Source organism: Talpa europaea, assembly GCF_964194135.1.
Source record: "Talpa europaea genome assembly, chromosome: 7".
In the NCBI taxonomy this organism is placed as follows: domain Eukaryota; kingdom Metazoa; phylum Chordata; class Mammalia; order Eulipotyphla; family Talpidae; genus Talpa; species Talpa europaea.
The window spans coordinates 118,263,632-118,286,713 of NC_140074.1; the positions used below are offsets into that span (position 1 = coordinate 118,263,632).

General features: G+C 53.2%; 1 protein-coding gene across 1 annotated transcript in view; it reads right to left on the bottom strand.

Annotated features, from left to right (window-relative positions):
• Positions 1–524: 524 nt before the first annotated feature.
• The window catches only part of PLXDC1 (plexin domain containing 1), a gene marked incomplete at both ends in the record, with an annotated part of 54,339 nt that continues 31,781 nt past the window's right edge, over positions 525–23,082 (bottom strand). The window contains 7 exons of the mRNA XM_084237050.1: positions 525–644; positions 1,863–2,023; positions 3,961–3,996; positions 6,360–6,495; positions 8,523–8,583; positions 11,719–11,800; positions 15,913–16,008. Coding sequence (XP_084093176.1) covers positions 525–644; positions 1,863–2,023; positions 3,961–3,996; positions 6,360–6,495; positions 8,523–8,583; positions 11,719–11,800; positions 15,913–16,008 — 692 coding nt within the window. The remainder of the gene's footprint in view (positions 645–1,862; positions 2,024–3,960; positions 3,997–6,359; positions 6,496–8,522; positions 8,584–11,718; positions 11,801–15,912; positions 16,009–23,082) is intronic.

Below are 23,082 nucleotides of genomic sequence, written 5' to 3' on the forward strand. Positions count from 1 at the left end.
GGCTGGCGTAAGTGCGAATGCAGTCAGGCCTGTGGTTACAGATGGAGGAAACTCCTTCTCCAGACTTCCAGAGCCCGGAAGCTGTGACTAAATACCCCGAATCCATAGCCATGAGCACCAGCTCTTGAGTCTATGGACTTTGGACTGCACTGTCCCAATCTAGAGCTTAGTCCTCTTGTGCCATAAGCAAGGGCACTGGGTGGCCGGGAACAGAGCATCTGGCCAACTCCAGGTGGGAGGGGACCTCTGGGGTAGCTACAGAGTGGACCATCGAGAGACTCACAAGGGGGCACCTCTGGCACCAAAACAGGATGAAATTAGGTTATTGTTTCTTAAAAACTCAATATAGTTGCTTTTCTGTCCCCACCTCAGTATCAGGGTGAGCTGGCCACCCTATAGTTCTGGCAACACCAGCTACTTGCTCATCTTCCCAGCCAGGGTATGTCCCGAGGGGGCCACTTTGCTTGGACTCATCTTTTGGGGGGTCATGGGCCTTCCTACCCTCCGAGGGAGGCCTGGCGCTCTCAGCACTGCTCAGCCTCCACGAAGCCCTCCTTCTCGTGGCCCGAGGGCTCAACCTCTGTGTAGGTGGAGTGGTTGGGGTGGTTGCGGAACTTCATGGCAGGCCAGTGGTGAGGTCTCCGCTGTGGGGTAGGGGCACAGACACAAAGTCAGCAGCTAAACACACACACACACACACACACACACATGCACACACGCACACACATACCCGCCACCACTGAGGGACAGTGCTGGCTTTTTCATAAGGACACTGGGCACAACTGTGAGGTGGTGAAGTTCAGAGCCCCCTCCCCAGAAGACCCCCTACTACGATCCTTCAACCACTGACTGGGAAACCTGCTGGGAGCCCAGGAGTTTGGAGGAAGGTCATTTTAGCCCTCGGCATGTGAGGACACAAAGGTGAGGAGCTCAGCCTCAACCGAGGGGAGCCCTGATATTGTGGAAAGTGGGGGAGTGGGTAAAAGAGGGAATGCTCTGGAACTTCTAGAAATGCCAACAGGTCCTCATCAGAGTCATTTGGGAGCTCATTAAAATGCAGATTCCTGCCCTGCCAACACCCTTGTGGTCTGGGAACCTGCCAGGTGGTTCCAGGCAGGCTAAGGCAAGAATGACAAGACAAGGCAGGAGGGGAACCTAGGTAAAGAAGAAGGAACAAATGAGGCCTCTGGGTAATGAGGCCTGAGGGGTCATGACCTATGTGGGGTGACTGTGGTCACAGAGGTGCTACCGCCATGCCATGAGGAAAGCCAGTGCGAAGCTAAGCATGGAAGGCGGCCAAGAGCCGCTGAGCTGTGGCCCAGGGTGGAGGCGGCTGGCCTTGCTTCCCACTCTGCACCCCAGGGTGGCTCTTCTGGATTCTGAGGCAAACAAATCCATAGCATCCTCAAATACAACTTCCAGAGAAAGCTACTCGTTAACGTTACGGTTTGTCAATTCAAATCTGAAAAATCCTCATGGCAGACAAAGAGGCAGAGACCTTGGTTCGGTCATGGCTCTGCATGAGTGCTGCTGTCAGCAGGCGTTGGCTGCACAGCCACTAAGCAGGTTCCGTGTGGCACTGCAGCCTCCTTTCCTCTGGGGGCTCTTCTCATTTCACAAATGGGGCAGGAAAAGCAGATGGACTATTCAACAGGATGGGGCTTTGGAGGGGTTCTGAGGTATGGAGCCCTGGGGGTTAGGGAGAAAGGGAGCCGGCCAGCGTGAGACATGCCAGACGGAGAGCGGGTGGGAACAGGAGGCAGGCATGCGGCAGGTGAGGGATGAGACAGAGAGGGAAGCGCCGAGGGCCAGGAAACACAATTCAGAAGCAGCGTGGCGCTGTGGCCACGTTCTACACTGACCTCGATGAGGAAGAGTGCAGCGTTGGAGGTGGGGTGGCCGTTGATGTAGATTCCAGCCAGGATGATGACCGCCACAAGAAGGACTGCCAGCACGATGCCCACAATGGTGCCCAGGTGCACTGGGGGGCCCTTGGCCTTGGGGGACAGGTTGTTTTGAAGCCCTGTGGAGAGACCTAAGTTAGGGCAGGAGAGAGAGAAGGTGGGGTGGTGGATTCCTTGGTTCTGACAAGGTCCCAGAGATGAAAGCCGACAGTTTGTTCTGGTCTACTTATCAAATACACGAGTGTGGTGCTGATGTTCTTGGCACAGTTCAGGTGGTTTTGCAAAACCACTTAAAAGTTGCCCAAATACCTAAGAAGGACCATAAAAGTTCTCTTTAATATGCATGCCACATAGTGCTTTTAAAGAATTCACAAAGGGCATGTGATGGGAAAGATTTGGGGATTTGGTATCTAACTACTGGGGTTCAAGTCTAGGTTCTACCACTTACTAGCTGTGTGACCTAGGGGAAATTAATTAACCTCTCTGAGTCTCAGTTACCACTTCTGTAGAAACAAGGATAACAATAACTACCTGAGGAGGTTACTAAGGAGTTTAAGACATGCTAATTCAGGTCAAGTTCTGAGGACCATGACTGGTATCTCGGATGAGAAAATATTAGCTGTTATGGTAGCAAAATGACCATGTTTTCACCTGTCACTATCACTAGATTGTGACCTCCTGGAGGCCAGGGACAGTGTCTTATTCATCATTGTGTTCCCAGCACTTTAAAAAAAGCAGACCCAGGAGCCCAATAAAAGAAATGAACTAAGACTGAAAACCAGCAGGTACTTGCTGAGAACATCCCAAGTGTTTGAAGGACAGCCCAAGGAGGAGACTGAATATTTCCATAGACCAACAAGCTGGCAGCTCATGCAGTGCCTCCTTTCTTGTACGACTGAGGTAATGGAAAGATGGAGAGCGGAATGATTTGCTAAGGACACAGCGCCAACCGCTATGAAGCCTGGTTGTCTGGTATTACGCAGGGTTGCTATTTGCGTCTTCTCCCTACTCTAAAGGGATGTGGGATAACGCAGCAGAGGAGATCAGCACACCTCAGAAATATGGATTCCTTTTTCTATACTAGTGGGAACATGGGGACCAACAGCGGGTGAGGGGTTTTAATAGGGAGTCACATGCATCCCAAATCTTTGTCTCTGTCCTCCCCTTGTCTGTAAGCAGAGTATCCTAGAGAGAAATTGTTCAGGAGAGAAATGTCCCAGGGCAGCCAGCCCAGTACCTGCTTAGTGCCTCTGTCTGTCCACAGGTGGGAGAGTTGACATGACCAGCCCCAAGCAGGGCTCCCCTGCCCTGTCATCAGCATGCAGCCTGAAGTGCCCCGATGATCTGAGGGTCAGGCCTGGGCTGATGAACTCGTAGTGTAGAGCAAGGGGAACACCCCATTCATACCTGCTACAGAGGAGTATGGCTCCGTCTCTGGGGGGAGACCCCAGATAACAACCTCCCAGGCTCTGGAGTTAGACGGCATTTCCAGCTCCCCTTTATGTTGGGAACTGGCTCAGGCAAAGGGCAGGAGAGGTAGGGCCACCTCATATCATCAGAGACACTATCCTCCCAGAGGACCCTGGGGCCAGGGTACCCCACCTTCCGGTATGCTGCAACAACTGTGGTGAGAAACTTTTGTGTACTCTCTGCCAACACAGTTTGGGCATCAAAGGAAACCTGGTATGAGACGAGTTGCTCTCACCTCTCGCTATGAGGCACGTGGGGAGGAGAAGCCCGAGACCACTAGGCAGCCCCTTCTTCCTCCTTCATTTCTTTCAGGGCTGAGAATGTTCAGGAGCAGGGAGGCCAGGGGAGGTACTAGAGGAGACTCCCAGTTGAAATGACAAATGTGCGGATGCAGAATGTTCCTTTACTCTAGGGGCCTGTGCCCAGATGCCCCCCTGCCTTCCCACCCAGAAGGAGATTTGGGGAGCTCAAGCTGCTGTTGCTCCCTATTGCCCCCACCCCACTTGGAACAAAAGCAGAGGCCAGGGGTCTGCTGCACCTCGTTGGGGTGTGTCGAACCAAGAGGGGCAGGTAGCTCCGTACTCACCTTCCCCTCCCGCATACAGGTTCACCTTGGTGTCATCTTCAGGGAGAAAGGAGAAAAGGTGCGTGGTTAGTGGAATCATGGTGGCTGTTGCTCTTTAGGTCCAGGCAGACTTTGGAAAAGCTTAGTCAACCTCCCTAGCACAGAGCGGAGAGGTGACTTGCTCAAAGTCACACAGCAGTGTGATGGTAGAAGGCGAGGGGTCTGCTTAGTTACCTCAAGGTGGAAGTAATGAAAGTAATCCAGAGTAACTCTAAACATCTGTGGACAAATTAACTGGATTTAAATCAACTTGTTTAGAATCCAGACCATTCAAGATCCACTGGAGCCCAGTCCACAACTGCCACCAACACCGTGGCCACTGCCTGCACTCAGGGGACGTTCTGGTTCAGTGCAGTGGTGAGTATTTGATTGCAGGTGCCCAGCTCTTAAAATCTAGTTCCCATAACCCCCGGTCCTCTGTGCTCCTCTGCCTGGCTGGTGCCAGGGGGGTCACCCCCTCCAGAAGCCTGTCCCCACTATCTGCTCTGCTCCCTGCCCTCCAGAGCATTGGCAGAGTGGCTGGAGCATTGTATCCCCTTTGTCTTCAGCGTCTCCCTGGACCCAAGACAAGTTTTGTGGGGTACTCTTTATCTGGCTCCCATAGCTGCCAGTCTCCCTGAGCAGCTGTCATGGTACAGGCAGGAGGGTGACTAAGTCCTCCCATCATGATGCCTTGAAAATTGGGTGTGGGGGAAGGCAGCATTAATTTTATATATGTGTGGGGGAAGGCAGCCTTAATTTTATATATGTGAGTATAAGCCTCCCCTGGTGGCGCAGCGGTTGAGCACTGGGCTGCGAAGCTGCCCGCAGCCTCTGCAGTGCTGGTTCGATCCCCGACTGCCAGCGAGGGTCCCACATGGCGTGACAGACCTCTCCTGCCGCCCGCTGCTCCCCTCAGCAGTATACTTCGGTCCTTCTGCCTGTTCTGTTCCCCGCTCTGGCTCTGGTGAATCCTCTCACCTTCCCCTGCTTCTGACTGTACCCAGTGTTTGGATAAATAAATAATATATATAGATAGACAGATAGATAGATGGCTAGGTAGGTAGATGGATGGATGGATGGACAGACGGATGGATGGATGGTTGGATGGATGGATAGGTAGGTAGGTAGGTAGATAGATAGATACATACATACATACATAGACAGACAGACAGAAGTAACTTGAACATCTTTGCCACCTCCTCCAGGACCGGGAAGACACAGAGCCATAATGTCCCCACTTTCTCTGATCTTCCCTGTTGGGGACTAGTGTGCCATAAACAGAAGTGAGACACCTTTCTGACTGGCAGGAGATGCACAGGTAATAAAACTGGCAAACAGGGCGCTCCTGACTCTGTATGGGGGAGCCTACCATGCATCATTACGTGGCAGGAGTTGAGCCGCATCCCCAGATGCAGAGGGCTGGGTTCTCCGCACCCACCACAGCTGTCTGCTGGCCTGCTCAGCTCTGTGGCTCACCAGATGGTAAACCCCCAAGCACAGGGCTCAGGACATGCCCTCAGTAAGCACATGGGGTTAACTGAGCAGTGACTGGCCAGGGAGTTCTTCCTTCAAATGGTTTCCTTTAACAGGAAGGTGACCCTGGACTCCCTGAGGGCAAGGGGCCCCTGCATTGTTAGGAGAACTGAGCAGTGTTAATGCCCCATGACAGCAGCAGCCTGCACAGCAGTGATCCGCCCCACCATGTCACCTTTCCTATCATTCATTCACTTTACAAGTTCCCTTCGATCAGACCCATGGGTTCCTGTTCTGGTTGTCCTGTTCTAGTCTGCTAGGCCACATTTGGAAAGACAGGGAACCCATGGAAAGAACAGTCTACCACTTAGCCTGCATGCAACCCTGAGTAACCTACTTTGTCCTACAGGCACTTCTCCGTAGTTATGAAATGGAACAGTTGCTAAATAATGTCTTAAAATATCAGCTTTTTCTTCTCTCCTCCTTTCCATTTTGCCTTTTTTACGCAAGTATCTGGCTCAGGGGAGGCAGCAAAGAGCCCACAAGTGCCCTCACCACTTCAGCTGACCCAGGGGTGAGAGCCAGAAGCAAAGTCATAAAAAAGGATTTTGCTTTCTCTCACATCTTAGTGCGTGGACTGAGTTTGTACCTGCTACAGGGTGATAAGACCCCGCAGGTCCTGTGAGGGATGATATGGAATACCAGGTATTGAGCAAGGACATTAATTTTCTAAACCTGACTCTGCTTCTCACCAGCAAGTGACCCGAGTTCTGAGCCTCAGGCCCCTCATCTGTGACAGGACAGGGAGAGCCTATCCTTGGAGATAATCCCTGTTGGGGATGGTGACTACACAGGGCTCTTCCCTATGGGGGGCACACACCCACACCCACACCCTCAGGCCTCACCTTCTGTGGTGAGGCTGTCAATGAAGAGGGAGGAGGAAGTGGTGGTGAGGTCTCCGTCAGAGGGGCCAAAGGAGCTGTCGGGGGAGGACGAGTAGTGGTCCTCATCCTGGAAGTCCTCACACGTCCTGCCCTCTGCCTGCAAGAGAGACCAGGCGGTGCCCTGAGCAGAGGCCTCGCCTGCAGGCTTGCCACACAGCAGAACCCTCAAACGGGAGGATGGAGGGGACACCAGAAAACTTAAGGTGCCAGTGTGCAGTCTAACATGGTCACACCAGAGCTGGACCTTGAATGTCCCTAGGCCTTCCGCCCCATTCTTTAAGTGTCTTATCTTGCAGGACAGTTTCTCTGTCAAATTGTTCTCAAGGAAGGAACTGAGATGTCAGTGTTAAATATACAGAGCAGGGCATCCCCGGTGGCGCAGCGGTTGAGTGCTGGGTTGCGAAGCTGTCCACAGCCTCTGCAGCGCTGGTTCCATCCCCAGCTGCTCCCCGGCCACCGGAGGAGGGTCCCGCATGGCGCGCAGACCTCTCCTGCCGCCCGCTGCTCCCCTCAGCAGTGTACTTCGGTCCTTCTGCTTGCTCTGCTCCCCGCTCTGGCTCTGGTGAATTCTCTCACCCTCCCGCGCTTCTGACTGGACCCAGTGCTTATATTATAAAAATAAATAAATAAATAAATCTTTAAAAAAGAAAAAAAATATATAGAGCAAACCCAGATCCTTCTCTAAGAGCCAGCATTAGATGGGGTCTGTGGACGAGATTTTTTTAAGGCCAGAAAGACAGCTCACCTCGCCTTATAGATGAAGAGATGTTGGTGCACGCACAGAGTGGGCCTGGGGGGTACCTTTAAGTGCTGGGCCTGGCACCTTCACTATCTCACTGGCCATGAGATGCAGGTCAAATTGTTATAGAGCAGCCCCGATATTAAACGGGTTCCTGGCTGTGGGTCCTCACCCGCGCGCTTTAAAGAGACTTATGAATCCTTTTCCCCCTAACAAAATCACTTGATTTCTCTGAGCCTCAGTTTCCCCACTCTGATCAGTGGGGACACTGGTTCCCAGCCCCTAAGGTCATGTTAAGATTAACAAATGCAGGGCCTCCCTTGGCGGCGCAGCGGTTGAGCGCTGGGCTGCGAAGCTGCCTGCAGCCTCTGCAGTGCCGGCTCGATCCCCCACTGCCAGCGAGGGTCCCACATGGCGCGACAGACCTCTCCTAGCAGTGTACTTCGGTCCTTCTGCCTGTTTTGTTCCCCGCTCTGGCTCTGGTGAATCCTCTCACCCTCCCATGGTTTTGACTGTACCCAGTGCTTGTATAAATAAATAAATAAATCTTTAAAAAAAAAAAAAGATTAACAAATGCAGGGCAGTGGTGATGTGCTTGCGATGCAAAAGGGATGAGAGGGCCTCCCCGGTGGCGCATCGGTTGAGCGCTGGGTTGCGAAGCTGCCCACAGCCTCTGCAGCGCCGGTTCCATCCCCGGCTGCTCCCCGGCCACCAGAGGAGGGTCCCACATGGCGTGCAGACCTCTCCTGCCGCCCGCTGCTCCCCTCAGCAGTGTGCTTCGGTCCTTCTGCCTGCTCTGCTCCCCGCTCTGGCTCTGGTGAATTCTCTCACCCTCCCCCGCTTCTGACTGTACTCAATGCTTGTATAAATAAATAAATAAATAAATAAATAAATAAATCTTAAAAAAAAAAAAAGGGATGAAGGGATGAGAGAGGAAGGGGTGGGGGTAGGGGAAGGGATGTATGGATGAAAGGATCTGTGTTAGCACAAGTGTGAGAACAAGAAGCTTCCCACCCTGTGTTAAGAAATTTCTAGAAAATTCCAGCAGTGGGAAGGCACCTATATGGCATTCTAAATGTGGCAGGAATAACCCTCCTCAATCCCAAAATGACTGCTACTACACACAGACTCCCAGAGGATCCAGCTGCAGCTGAGGTCCCAATGTTTGTTCCTTTGCAAGGACCCAGGATTCTTAATGCTGAGTCACCAGAAGTGGACCCACAGAGCCCGTAAACCACCACAGCTGGTCTAACTGCCTCTGAGCAGCCTGGAGACCATCCCAGGTGGAGGGGGACTTCACCAAGATCTCTTCCTTAGAAGAGCTACTGAGAAGGGCCCGGGTATTAGTCCAGCTCTTTCCACAAGCTGGCTCCCTGAAGCCTCACCTCCTGGGCACAGCCATAGGTCAGCCACTCTTGGCGGTAGCGATCAAAGCCACTGGAGCATCTGCAGGGAACCAGAGAGTCAGATGTGTAAGGGAATTGAGAGAGGAACCCTCCCCCCTACAGCCCCCTCTGCAGTAACATCTCTCCAATGATAGTGAAGAGGGAGCTAATGTTCAAGGGGGTCAAGCTCCCCAAGGTCACTGGTTAGGCGCCCTGGCAGGGGCTGTGGGATCAGGACTCGGGCCCTCCTACCCCCTCTACTCCTTATCCAGAAAGAGCGGAAGGGGTTTGTGGTGTTCCCACCCTCCTCCTGACCCAGCTCCCAGGACTAAGGCCACATCTGCCTGGATACGTGTAGGGTTAGTCGGACTGCATGACCTCTTATGACCTTTAAAGTCCCTTGACTCTCAGCTGTGTGAAATGGCTGAGAATCCAGGGAATTTACACAAATGTTCTCATCTGGAAAAATTTGGCTCATCTACAGAACCCCCCTTCTTTGTGGAGGGGCCTAAAATTGGCAAGGAGCGGTAGGGCTGAAGGTGGACATCAGCAAAATTAGCCAAAACCCTTGTATGATCATTAAAGGGTAGAGGCTGGGAGAGAATAAAAACTGCTGACAAGGGGCCCAGAGGATACTGTGCAGCTCAGCTGGGCTGGAAGCTGCCAAGCGCTCCCCTGGGGAAGGGTGGGGGCACAGGATGGACCAGAGAATGTTTTCCGCAGCACCACGATCACTTTTCCATTCATCACTCTTGGTGCCAAGAATCCACCAAGCTCTCCTCCAGCCTGGGGACAGCGGTCTGGGAAGAATAACATCCCAAGCCACCAGAGCTGAGTAGGAACCCGTGGCTGGTTAACTGTCTGCACCAGCAATCGCCCTTCATCTGCCCAAGACCCAGTAGACCAAGGACCAAGGCTTTCCAGGGATTGTCCGTGTTTCCTTTCCAGATGCCTCCTCAGGCTGCAGGCTGCTCCTCCTGCAGCAGCGATGGCCAAACCAAGCCATCCACACTCCCCACTCAGGTCCTCCGGGCCCACATGTGGGGGATGGAGTATTAGGGGGGCCATTGGGAGCTGGGAACTAATGCTTCCAAGGATGGAGCCTTCAGTGTAAGTCTAAGAGCATCACCTTTGAAACCTGAGCCAGCCAACCCAGATTCAGAGGAGGAGAGCATGAGAAATGGTCACTTATTGAGCATCTCCTGAATGCAAGGCACTGCCCCAGCACCCTCATGCTACTCCTGCACCTTTTCACCAGACCCTCACAACTGTTAAGGCAAGGATTCTGACCCCCATTTCCTGGATCAAATCCTGGTGTTGAAGTCACCCTTAGACTTCAGAGTAGGCCATTAGGGGGCCATGAGGGATGAAAAGCAGATACCTGCTGTGCTAGCAGAAACTGTCTCCAATGCAGGGAGGGGAGCACTCCAGGAATGCAGCAGACAGAGCGGGGGAGGGAGAGACCCCATGTGGTGATTTAAAGCAGCCATTGGTGGGAGAGGCCATAGTAGCCTGCCCACTGCACCTGACCTGTCATCTGCTTTTTGAGGCCCTGATGTCAGTTCTCACTTGGAGCTGAAGCTCCAGAGAGGTAGCAAGGAGGAACCTGCACTGGGGGGAGCCAGGCCTGCAGGCCTCTGAGACGGGAGGTCCCATCTCGGCCTTGCAGCTCTCTGAGGGTGCTTCTGCACCCTGCAGCTAACATAAACACAGCAAGGCCCTCCCCCATGCAGGCCAACTCTCATTAAACTGTCATAGTTTCGGGGTTTGGGCATATGCCTTTAATGGGGTGTATCAAGGCGAGGGCTTGCTTTCATCTGCTCCATTTGGCCTGGCTCTTGTTGGCTGTGGAGTCATGTGGTGGCAGCCAGTCCCAGGATTCCAGGGCTTCTCCGAGGTTGTGTGGCTCATCTCCCCACACCTAGACACTGAAAATGCAGGAGGGTCCACAATGCAAGCTCTGGCCTGGGCAGGACAACCTGGGTTCTGTGCCACGCACGGCCTCTGAGGCTCTGAGCCTTCCGTGTGAAGGCACTTGAAGGTGCTGTTGGTATTTAAGGAGTAGGAAAACTGGGGTGTTCCTCACCTACATCTCCTTGAACCCCAGCCCATTTTACAGTAAAACAAACTGAGGGCCCAAGAGAGTGACTAAGAGCACAGCTTGTGGAAGAACACTTGGGAGGCCTGGGGGCCTCTCTCCTCCTGCCCAGCTGTGTCCTGTGTGCCAGGTGGGTGGAGGGTAAAAGCAATGGCCACTATCTCTGCGCCAGAATGTTGGAAAGGAGCAAAGGAAACACTGACAAATGCAGGACAGCTTCACAGAACTCAGGGACTCTGACTTCAAAATCGCTTTAAAGGCTCCTGGAGTTCAAGGCTTCCCACGCTCCTGGGGGCCCAAGTCTCTAGAGACATTTTTTCTTTTGCCCCCTGCCATTTATTTATGTTGGACAGAAGAACAGAGCTCTAATTCTGAGTTTAATTTGTGAGGAAATGATTACAGAACAAAGAGTAGGAGATGAGTTGGATTTAAGAATTTTCTCCCTGAATCTGAATCTCATCCAGGGTTTTCTTTGCCTCCCAAACCAAGCAGCTTTCCTGCCCCAACTTTCCACAGGCGCCTGCAATTTCCACATCCTGGGTTTTCAGGAAACTCTGTGGCAGCCTGAGAAAGATCTCCAGGTGGTATGCTGGGGTCACAGGGCTCTCACCCAACAGCCATGGCTCTTCAGATGACCTGCGTCTCTGAGCCAGTAGATCTCATACTTGTTTCCAGCACTGTGTTAAAATACAGCTCCGGGGTTTATCTCCCAGACCCCGAGGGAGGAGCCCAGGGTGGGTCCAGGACCCTGCATGAGTGACTTGAGCTCTGGCTGACTGTGATCCTCACAGCTTTGGACCACTCTCAGAGAAACTCTGTCCTAGGATGAATCAACCCTTCCCAGGTGTGAGGAGGCCGCAGTAGCTGGAATCCCAAATGGCCTTCCAGAAGCCTACCATCACCACAGAGTCCCTGCATCCAGCCCCCTTGATTGGTCACAGGCCTCAGGGAGAAATGCACTTCTGTGACACACTTGTCCTAAGGGTCAGTGTGGCCAGAGACAATCTCATGGTGACAAGGAGGCCTGAGGCTGGGCAGGCCGTGTGTCCCGTCACCATACTCCACCTGCGGGACTAGGGGGTCAGTGTAGGCACAAACCTCTGCAGGACATGGCACCAGCTGCAGTTGAAGGTCAGGTCCGAGGACACGCAGGTGTCACAGCTCCGATGCTGCAGGCAGGCTGCAAGACAACAGTGGCCCTCAGCAAGGCACAACTTCCCGGATGCTGGATCCTCTCAGAAGCAGGGCGTCTGACCAGCAGGGACCTGAGTCATTGATGCCACCTTCACGAGTCCAGCCCTGCTTCCTCTCTCCCCATGCCCTCCTTCTTCCTCCCCCCATCTCTAGGGGGTCAGGGCCTGGACTGGTGCTGGGGGTTCACCAGTGAGACCTGGTCCCTGCTTTCTTGGATCTTACACTCCTCTAGGGAGACGGACACTAAACAGATCAACTAAATAGCCACATTATGATCAATGTAATGAGGTCTAAGAAAGAAAATTCCAGGGCACTAAAAGTGGGTACAACAGATCTCACCTAGTTTGGGAAGTTATACTTCTGAACTGTTGCCTGCAACTACAGGGTTGAAAAAAGTTTTTTTGTTTTTTGTTTTTTTTTTTTAAAAGATTTATTTATTTAATTTACACAAGAACTGGGGTATAGGCCAGATTTGCGGGAGGGTGAGAAGATTCACCAGAGACAGAACGGGGAAAGGAACAGGTAGACTGACGAAATACACCGCTGAGGAGAGCAGCGGGCAAGTCAGGAGAGGTCTGCCGCGCCATGTGGGACGCTCGCCGGCCGGGATCGAACCGGCACTGCAGAGGCTGCTGACAGCTTCACAGTGCTGCGCTCAACTGTCTGTGCCACCAGGGGAGGCCCCGAAAAGAGATTTTAACATTGAAATTTATTTGACATACAACACCGTGTAAGTTTAAAGGAATCATGCAGGTTTGATGCTTTTCTGTTGCAGTAGCATTGCTACTGTAGGGTTAGCTAACTCCTCTATGGTGTCACAAAATTACTGCTTCTCAACAACTGAAATCCAGTCCCCACTGCTCTTGAGATCCAGTTTCTTAGCAGGTTTAATGTTTATAATACCCTCTTGTCTACACTCTCTGAGAAGCATTTGTTGAGCTGTTCTGGTTCGAACCCTCTCCAGTGCTAGCTGGGGGTACTCGTTCCCACTGGCATCCTGCTCCTGCCTCCTCCCCACCTCTTCCTCATCCTCCTCCTCCTCACCTCCTCCTCCTCTTCACTCAGCTCCTCCTCCTCACTCACCTTCCCAGGGAAGTCTGAGTGCTGAGTTTGTGAGGATACACAGGCAGTGAGTACACCCTCTCCCTCTCCCCTTGGAGTGAGCCACCTGCTGTGGGTGTGCTGACTCCCCTGCCCAACTAGGCTTAAGTCTCTCTTGGGAGGCTAGCAAACCTTGGGGTGTCCCAGCACTTCATTTGTTTAGGAGGGATGCTCTGGCCAACCAGCTGTAAGGACGGACCGAGACGGCACCCACAGTTGTGGCAGTGCGGCCCCCTCAGGACCCAGGACAGCACGTGTCCTTGATGATGGTCTTGTTCACCACCCACAAACCTGTCAGCTATTTGCTCACTCCGTCACCCGTTCATTCTTTGCTTCAACAAATGCTTCTGGAGCTACCATATGACTGGGCACTGCGGCGTCTGTGGAGGGGCAGGGAGACGGGGAACGGCGGGCTCTGCCCACAGGAGCTGCAGTCTAGCAGGGAAAGCCAACACACGGAATCCCACGCTAGGGACTCAGTGGAAAAAGTGAGGGGAACAGGGCGGCAGAGGGACAATGGGATGTGGGTTCTTCCTACATGGGAGGTTGAGGAAGGCCTCCGAGGAGGGGACATTGGCTAGAGATGGAGAGACAGAGGGTGGGAGGAAAGAGGAGTGACAGCTGGGACCTGCAGGGCAGGGCAGGAAGCAGAGCAGATGGTGGGGATAGGCTGCTGGAGACCACCCCACCCCCGGCACCAGCCAGGCAGAGGAGCGCAGAGGAGCAAATAGGACCAGGGGTTACTGGGGCTGGACTTTAAGAGCTGGGCACCTGCAATCAAACACTCCCCACTGCACCAAATCAAAATGACCCCTGATGCAGGCGGCTGCCACAGCGCCCGGGCATTGGTGGCAGGGAAGGACAGGCGCTCACCCGGAATAACTGCATATGCGGAGAGCAGACCAACATGCTGGTGGCAGCAGGAGGTGACGGCAATTCAGAGGAGTGAGGGCTCCTTCAGCAAATGTCACACGCATCCCCTCACTGTGTGAGTTTCATGGGCTCCACCACCCTCCATGAGGGAGGAAGCCAACATGTCCTCCGTGGACCCCAGCAAGATGGCAGCTGGGGGCCAGCCTGCAGGTGTGGCACCTCCAGTGGCTTTGGGAGGGACTGACTGGTGGATGCCCTTTGGTCTGCCAGAGCTTTGCAGGCCTGAGGGATAGCTGGAAAGCCATCAGCAGGGCATAAGCAGGACTGGCTGGCACAAGATTGAGAGCTCTCTGGTTGTCTTGCTCCTCGGTTTATCCAGAGCACCTAGTCAGAGCCCTGCACGTGGTAGGCAGCTGAATGTGTATAGATCCATAGATACATGCTCCTGTTATCCCCACTCTACACGGGAAGAAACTGAGGCTTGGAGAGAGTCACAGAGCAGGTCTGGGTTTGAATTCAGGTCTGACTGAGCCTAGAACCTGAGTTCTTATCCCTGAGGTCCCACTGGGGGTCCCTCCTGCCCCACCTCCCTCCCTCTCCCCAGCTACCTTTTGTGGCTCTGTTCTAGAAGAGGGACCAGTCATGCAGGTGATGGCTTGGAATTAGGCCACCCTCACCTCACCTAAGCTGAGGGAAGAATCTCGGCTAAGTCCTCCCCTACCAAAGATAAGGGAGAAAGCCTGGGGGTGGGGAGTGCTTAGATTTCTCAGGACAAAGCTAACTATTTCCCAGGGGCTCAAATCACAGTCTCAAGTTGTGCCCTGCTCCACCAGCTGCACCCACTCCAGCACCCTTGTGGGAGCCCAGCCTGGCCATTCCCAGTGATTCTGGAGGCCTCTTTATGGACCCTGGTCAAAACCCCCTGGGAGCCTTGCAGTATTCAAAACACCCACTGACCTTTACTTCTCATCTGCATTTCAGATGTCCTGTGCTGTTAAATGCTCGCCAAATTCACTGGAGGGGTGGGAAGGGCTTAAATGTACAGACAGTGTCCCAGAAATGCAGCCCCAGGACATTTTACTTCCTCTGCTGAGGCAGCTAACCTGCCCTTGGATGTCCTTGCTCTGACATGCAGCTTTGTTCCAGGCCCAGGACGTGAGGTTTGCTCTCCCATTCCTGGAGTTCTCAGGCCCCAAGTCTCTCCTACTTAGATGGAGGGTGATGGGGGAAGGGTGGGGCTGTGATCTACTAGTTGTCCAAACCCTAGGACCCAGGGTGTCTGGGCCCTTCCCCTTTTCCAAGGGAAATACCCAGAGACTCCACATAGAATTCTAGAACCTTTCTCCTCTTCCTCTACTTTCTCTACCTGTAGTTCCCAGAATCTGCAGAGAAGAGGGAGGGGGGAATGAGAGACAGAAACACTACAGACAGCAGGGAGAGGCCATGATTCAGAGTGAAGCTGGGAGGCAGGAGTCAGGAGAGGAAACAAAACTTTGTAAAAATACAAGAATGGGGGTGCTTCTTCCTTCCCTGACTGTCCCCAGCTGCCCTGGCCTTGTCCTGAACAACACCCAAACCCCAATGTTACGGGATCTTCCACAATAGCTGGGACAAGGCCATCATGTGTGTTCAATTGTGGGTGAGAGGGGTGCAGAGGGGGAGAGGGCCAGGCCCGCCTTCTTGGGGTTCTGCTGGCTAAGTCCTTTCATTGCCTGCTGCCTGTGGACTCCAGCATCACCCTCCTCTAAGGAAAATACAATGACAAACTTATGCATCAATTTAGTTCCAGGCTTGACTTTCTGGGGGCTCAGTCTGAGGGTTCTCAGGGGAACACCACTCCTGAGTTTCCGTGAGGTGTGAGCAACACTGCCACACATGAGCACCAGCCCAGGCCTGAATGTGCAGGCACACGTCATCCTCAATGCCACTGCTGGTCCAGCCCTCACCTTAACTGGCATAGTCCATGCAGGTCAGGAGTGAGAATGGAGGCCCAGAAAAGTCGAGTGGCTACACCCACCACAGACCTGGGGTGGGCTCAGTCAGTTTATGGGCTTAGTCTCTGCCAGGTTGTTACCACAACGGTGAGACACTGCTCTTATGTCAATGAGAAGGACCCCCACTTACTTGGCAGTGGGGTGAATTCCACGGCTGACATGCTGGCGACTTTGCTGGAGTCCAGTTCCACACGGTGGTATTCGAAGATGGTCCTCCGCCGAGATTCTAAAACAGAGGCAGAGCCCGTCATCAGAAGTCTCATGGCCAGAGGCCTCCGAGGCCTGTGCCTGGGCCCTGACAGTGGGCTAGAGATTGCTGGACCAATCAGAGACCCTCCTGGGATTTTCAACTGTCACCAAGCGGCCCTCTCTGGAGAGTAATGAAGCTGAGAAGACACCAGCTCAGAGTCAAGTGATGGCCACGGTTCTCTCGAGGAAGCCAGAGCATGAAACTGGGGGCTCTGGGGTCTTGCAGGCCTTCACGTTGTCAGCTCTTCCTTTGGTTCTCTGGGCTACATCAGTATCCCCGGTGCATCCCCTTTTCTACTTCAGCTTGCTTGAGTTGGGTTTTGTCACTAGAAGCCCAGAGTAGGCGAGGATATCAGCTTCTCACTCAGCTGAAGGTGGCTTGGAGGAAAGTCTCCCCAGGTGGCACAGAGCTCAGTAGGGCCATCCGTGAACTGCTCGGTGCCCCATCCTCCTGCTCCCCCTCCTGAATGAAAAATCTAGGGTGCATCTGCCACTTAATTTTTCAGATACATTTCTGTCATTTACTGATCCCCAACCTTGGATGTGTTCCCTCCTACTTAACCAGGATTGAACTCCCACAGGTCTGGCACCAAAATTTGTTCTCTTCCCACCTTACTACCCTGCCTGCTGCAGGAAATGGGAGCTGCCTCAGCCCCTGAAACACCGGCCACCACAGAACGTCCTCGAAACGTATCTCATCAGGGACAAGGAAACCTTTCTGGCATCGGTGTCGACACTACACACTCAGATGTCACTGGGAGGGCCAGGGCCTCCCCCAGAGCCACTAGGAAGGGAAAGAAGTTGGGGAGACTGACAACAGGAAGGATGGACGAGAAGCCCTGAGTCAGGAGGGAGACCAGAGAGAGGGGAGGCCCCAGAACAGGTTCTTCCTGGGGTCTTTGGTTTTCTTGTGGCTGAATCTCTAGGGTATTTTCAGCCTCTCCTAACCCCTCAAATTCTACCCTTGTCAAAGTTTATAAGCTTAAGCATGAAGAGGAAAGATGGCACATTTCTTTCCTTCCCTCTCCCCCTCCAGATGGCATATTTCTCATCAGTGTGTCTCTAGCAGGTTCCTCAGCCCCTTGACAGCTCCTGAGGGTGCTGGGATGAGCCCAGGCCCTGGGAGAGGGAGTCGGCTATCTGGCCCTCCTGGTCCCCCTACTTTCACCTCCCACCCCGCCTCTAGTGCTACCCCACATTGTTCACTGCGAGCCTCTCCTTTCCTGCTACTGCCCCCAGAGCCCAGGCTGCTTTTCTTCCACCCCCAGCCTCGGCCTATTTTCCCTGGTCCAGATTGGATGCTGTTTCTTGCTTCTGCCACTGCTGGGGAATCAGGTAGAGGCGTCGGGGGAGGTCTATGCTCAGGCTGTGAAGCACCGGAGACTCTCCCACACCACCTGAAGGCCTCTCAGAGTACTTTTCACAGGGTGCCCCCATCTCCGCCTTCACCCAAATTACTGGCCCCAGTGAGGAGAGATAGTGGGAAGACTTTGGTCTCGACCTTCCTTTCCTGCGAGGGAAGATGACCACTCCAGGCCTGCATGCCCTCCCGCCATCTGGACTCCTGAATTGGAGCTGGTGGCTTGTAACAAGATCCAGGCCTCCTTCTGGTATTCTCCCTTCCTTCCACAGCAGGCAGGTCAGGGTGTGATGCCACAGGAAAACACTGGAGAGAATGGGTGGGATGAGGGGGTCTGGGTGACCCTGAAGGGTGTTCACCAGGTAAGCACTGCCCAGGTGTGGACTTGGTGGGCAGTGGGCCACAGCTCTGGGCCTGGGCCACAGGCGGAGGGCCATGGTAAGTGTTCTGCCATTCATCTCCAAGTGGGAAGCCGAGGCTCAGACCAATTAACCCCTAGACTGACAAGTGCTGTTTGACACTCTGCAATCACCAAGCCTATCACCACGCCTGCAGCCACACACCATTCATCCACTTGTTCAACACACAGGATCCACTGTGCCAGGCCTGTGCCAAGTCCCAAGCACTCAGTTCACACAAGACAGACCTGGTTCTGCCCCTGGGTTCACATTCCCGGAGGACACCTGGATCTCACTCCTCTCATTTGCTTTCACAACTTTCTGTGGTACACAGACCTCGGAAACTGGCTCCCAGCCTGGGGGGAGTCCGGATGTAGAATTTGCCCATTTCTGTGGTATAAATACTCCCGTGGCTCGTTTCCAGCTACTAATTTGAGTCCCTGAACATGGAGTGGGTAGGAATGTGGTGGCCTGCTCTCGTGGGCCTGCACACACACCCCAGCACTCACTGCTTATGGGTCTTCACTTGTGTTGCTCAAAGAACTGAAGGGAAACATCTACAACGTTTCCTTCCAAGACATTATTAAGCCAGTGCCTCCAGAATTGAGTGGCTTGTGTTTGTTTTCCTCCGAAGTCTAAAAGAGAAGAGGCCCAGGGGGCAAGTCTCATAAGTACTGGACAGTAACAGCCAGATGTCCAGGGGCTACTGCATCCTAAGGAGGACAGAGCTCTCCATCAAAGTTGAGGAGTTGAGGTGTGCAGGGTCCTGTACGATGCAGGCGGGCGTACCCACAGGGTTTTTGGGTTTTTTTTTTTTAATTTTTTTTTTAATAGAGGCATGTTTTATTTGTTTGTTTGTTTGTTTGTTTGTTTATACATGCACTGGGTACAGTCAGAAGCAAGGGAGGGTGAGAGAATTCACCAGAGCCAGAGCGGGGAGCAGAGCAGGCAGAAGGACCGAAGTACACTGCTGAGGGGAGCAGCGGGCGGCAGGAGAGGTCTGCGCGCCATGTGGGACCCTCCTCCGGTGGCCGGGGAGCAGCCGGGGATTGAACCGGCACCGCAGAGGCCGCGGGCAGCTTCGCAACCCAGCGCTCAACCGCTGCGCCACCGGGGAGGCCCTTTGGGTTTTTTTTTTTTTTTCTGCTATAAGAAGACCCGTTTACCAAGCAGGAATGGGTCTGAGAGAGATGGAGATGACAAGGGGCAGGTGTTTGTAATTCTATGCCTCCCAGTGTCACCTGCCCACCCACCCCCCATGCCATAAGCTCCTCAAGGGCAGAACCAGCAAGTTATTTGTCTCCAGCCCCCAGTGGCTAGCACCTGGCCCTGCACAGAACAGGGCCTCAAGAAATGACAATGAGCAGGTTACAAATTGTCATGACAACCTCAACAACTTATAACTCCAGCCTGCAGCCCAGCGGAAGAACACTCCCTTCCTCCCTAGTACACCACAGACTATGGCCTTTCTCAAAAGGGAAGCCCCCACAGCACCACAGAAAGTCAGATATACACTTTCCTAAGTCAGAAAGAAGAGCTGGTGCTTAGGATCCCTCCACTGTGAGATGGAGGGGAGCGGTTTTCCTTGGTGAAAAGGAAGGTAAAATGAAAGGGACTGATGAACTGGGGTTGGGGCACCGGTGGAGACACGAACCTGTCAAGGAAGCTCCGTTCAGGGAGAGGGACACACAGGAGCAGCCATCAGGGATGTGAGGGTCTTGGGAAACCTCACACCAAAACTAGGGGCTGGGTATCCCCACTATTGGGACTGGGAGCAGAGCAGCGGCCCAGCATGGAGGCATAGCAGAGGCCTCCAACACAGTTCTAGACTTAAATCTACCTCTGAAAGGAAAGTTCTGGGAAAGGAGAAAACCCAGGGGGTTAGGGCCACCCAAGGCCATTCTGGGGCCAGCCCAGGGCCTCAGGTAAGGGGACAGCCAGAGGTGCCCTCCAGAACTCAACACTGCCTTACAGCGGCGGGGGTGGGGGGGTGGGGGGAGGGTGTGTGTGTGTGTGCACGCGGAGTAGAGGTAGGCAGGGGGCGAGGGCCAGTATGTGAAATAAATCTCTGGTTGAAAATATTTGTTCACATCAACAGCCAACTTGTAGTTGTTTGACTGTACGGCTTTGGCAATATTTTAATTTTTCTGTAAACAGAATCCTTAGTATCCCTGTCTGAGTTCTTTGCTTTTGAATGATCTTGCCAACATCTGGGGCTCTCCCAAGGATGATGAGGTCCAGATGCATGACCCACAGATCCCTTCCGGAACCAAGAAGGAGGCCGCCCCCAGGCCACATTTCTGGCAGTTTGAGACATTCTGTTTATTTTATCTCTGCTTCCACTCATCAAAGCTTCAGAAATACTCAAGTCCAGACACAGAAAGAGCCCTGCCACCCAATCAGGAAATGTCAATGGCTCAAAAAGGTTTTCCTGTCCTGTTTTGTTTCAATAGCAGACACCAGTGGGCGATGGCTGGGGTGGTCAGGAAAAGGGAGGCTGACAGGTCCAGCCACAAACGCCCCTCCCAGACTCTGGTCATGATATAAAATATATAAGATGGTGGAAAGGGGATGCCAGAGATAAACACAATGAGGGTCCTGAACCCCGGGAGCTTTCAGGCCAGGAGGGGAGGCAGGAATTGGAAAGGGACAGAGAGAGAAAGAAAGGAGATATTCAGCAACAAGATTCAGGGGTAGAACAGAGGGGAAAACAACAGTGTAAAGAAGAGGAAGGGCCCCAGTGGACAAAACTCCAGTAAAGAGCACTTTAAAGGACCCTCTCTCAGAGGGGGAGAGAGGGGCAGAGAAGCCAGGCCAGAGCTGGTGAGCACATCCCCCCATGCCCTGCCTTGGCTGAGCCTCCTTACCCTTCTGCAGCCAGTTCCGGGGCCTCCCACCCACCTCCTCCACCCAGCAGTCCCGCACGGAGGTACAGCACAGGCCTCTGACACATTTCTGGACTCAAGTCTGCCTTTGAAAGGAAAGGAAAATTCTGGTAAAGGAGAAGGCCCAGAGTATGAGGGCCATCCGAGGCCATTCTGGGGCCAGCCAAGGGCCAGGCTACAAGCTGGAGCCCTTTATGATGAAATCTTCATTAGGTGAGTCCACTAATTCAGAATCTCTGTCCATTCTGATGTTGGCTCCATTAAAGTTGCTTGTACACTGTCTGTGAAGTAAAGGGCTTCTTGAGGAAATTATATTGACTTTTGGGAACCCCTCCCACCAAATGGGGAGTGCTTAAGCTAGTCTATATTCTTTGTGTGTTTCTGCAAAAAATGCTGATAACAGAATCTTTTCAGCAAAGCATGTTTTGCAGGCCACCCCCCCACCCCAGTTCCAAAGCCCAGGTAGCAGTTTATAGAAGGAAGTGATGACAAGAGAAACTGGCTGTTTTCAGCACCTTCTTCCCTGAATGCCAGGAGTGACACTGCAGAACTCCCTGCATCAAGCGGGGGGGGGGGGGGGGGGGGGGCCTCAGTGTCTGGGGAAGGAGAGAGTCCCCACAACAGGATTTAGTGACTGACTGGGGGATTATCCCAGAAGAGTGGGAAAACAAACTCCACTCTTTACCATGCTCCGGGCAGCAGGGAGCCTGGCTTGAGTGCAAGGACAGTGACACCCCCATCTGTAGGACCAGGTGGGCTGAGACAGAGGCAACAGTCATGGTGAAATAAGGTCTGCAGACCAGAGGGCCCCCCCACCCCAAATCTCTGTCTCGTTTAAGCCACAGTTATTTGGGATTGAGCTATTTGCAGCTTGACCTAATCCATACTTACTCCCTACTTCTGGGTGGAAGATCAGACCCAGTAGAATCTGAGGTCTGAGTCACATAAAAACTATTGCTCGCTCCCCAAAACAGAGGTCATGGCCCAAATTAAAATCCATGGAAGGCCATGGAGACCATTTCAGAAAAAAAGTATGCATATGAATATGCTCTACCTGCACCTCAATAGTTCTCCCACAGCTTGACAAAAGGAGATGCAGTTGCCAAAATACTTGCCCTCCAACTCAAGGGGTATCAGGCCCCTATTCCACTTAGGGTCACCTGGGGGCAGGAGACAGGTCTTTGCCACACCATTCCTTCAGCAGCACACTAAGACTGTTTGTTTGAGTGCCTGCCCTGCCCCAGGCACTGGGCTAAGTACCGGGGCCACAATGAACCCCCAAGGAGCTCACAGCTAGTTGGGAAGAAGGCAGATGAGCAGGGTGGTGCTGGGTGGATAGAAGGGGGGAGCATCAATTCTGCTGTTGGGGGAAGCAACTTTTGAGCTGGACCAATGAAATATAATTTTGCCAAGTGATAAAATGGAATTTTATATATGTAAATTTATAAAATTATAAGTATCATTTTACATATAAAATATACTTTTATACAAGGAACTAAATCACAGCGATGTAGACATGTTTTGGGAACACAGGGCCTGCAGAGCAGCACTACCTGGTGGAGTGGCAGGTGGAGGGAGAGTTTGGAGCTGTACCGTAAAGGTAGGTGGGCCCCACCATGCAGGGCCTAGAAGGCCACACTGGGAATTTTGACTCGATGCTGCAGGCAACAAGGAGCCTGAAATTGATTAGGTCTGGCAGGGACCAGAGGGAATGGGGCCAGAACTCCATTGCCTGCAGCATCGAGTCAGAATTCCCAGTGTGGCCTTCTATGCCCTGCATGGTAGGGCCCACCTACCTTTACAGTACAGCTCCAAACTGGAGGGTGGGGGTTGCTGGGCAGTGTTCTGGGGGACAGACTCGAGCTTTCAACTGCTAGTGAAAGTGGCCCAACGCCGCAGCAAGCTGCACCCGGAGTCACCCAGGGACAGTGACTGGGGTTACTGTCATCCAGCAGCTCCCACACTGGGCCCTTCGGCCTGCTCTGCCTCAGGGAGCAGGCGTGGCCAATCTCCTGTTATTTCAGGTGGGTGGATTCCTCCCTGCCACTCTTTATCCCGCCTCACACATCTCCTTGGCTTGCTCTTAAACACTTTCTTTCCAGAGTCACAGAAGAGCCTCAGATAGAGACACTCCCAAGGGATCTGACTTCCTCTAACTCACCCTCATGTAAGGGCTGCATCCAAGGCACATTTCCTGCGACTCCACCCGTGCACAAAGCCCAGGGCGGGACGGAAGCTCAGGAATGCACGAGATGGTGGACCAGACACCAAGGACTGTCCTGCAGAACAGTCCAGGGTGGGTACGCCAAGGGCTGTGGATGGGTACCTGGTAACCAAGGAGGAAAGGATTCACCCCTCTGGTGGAGGGGGGAGGCAGACTTAGAAAGTCTCAATGATAGACTGTGGGT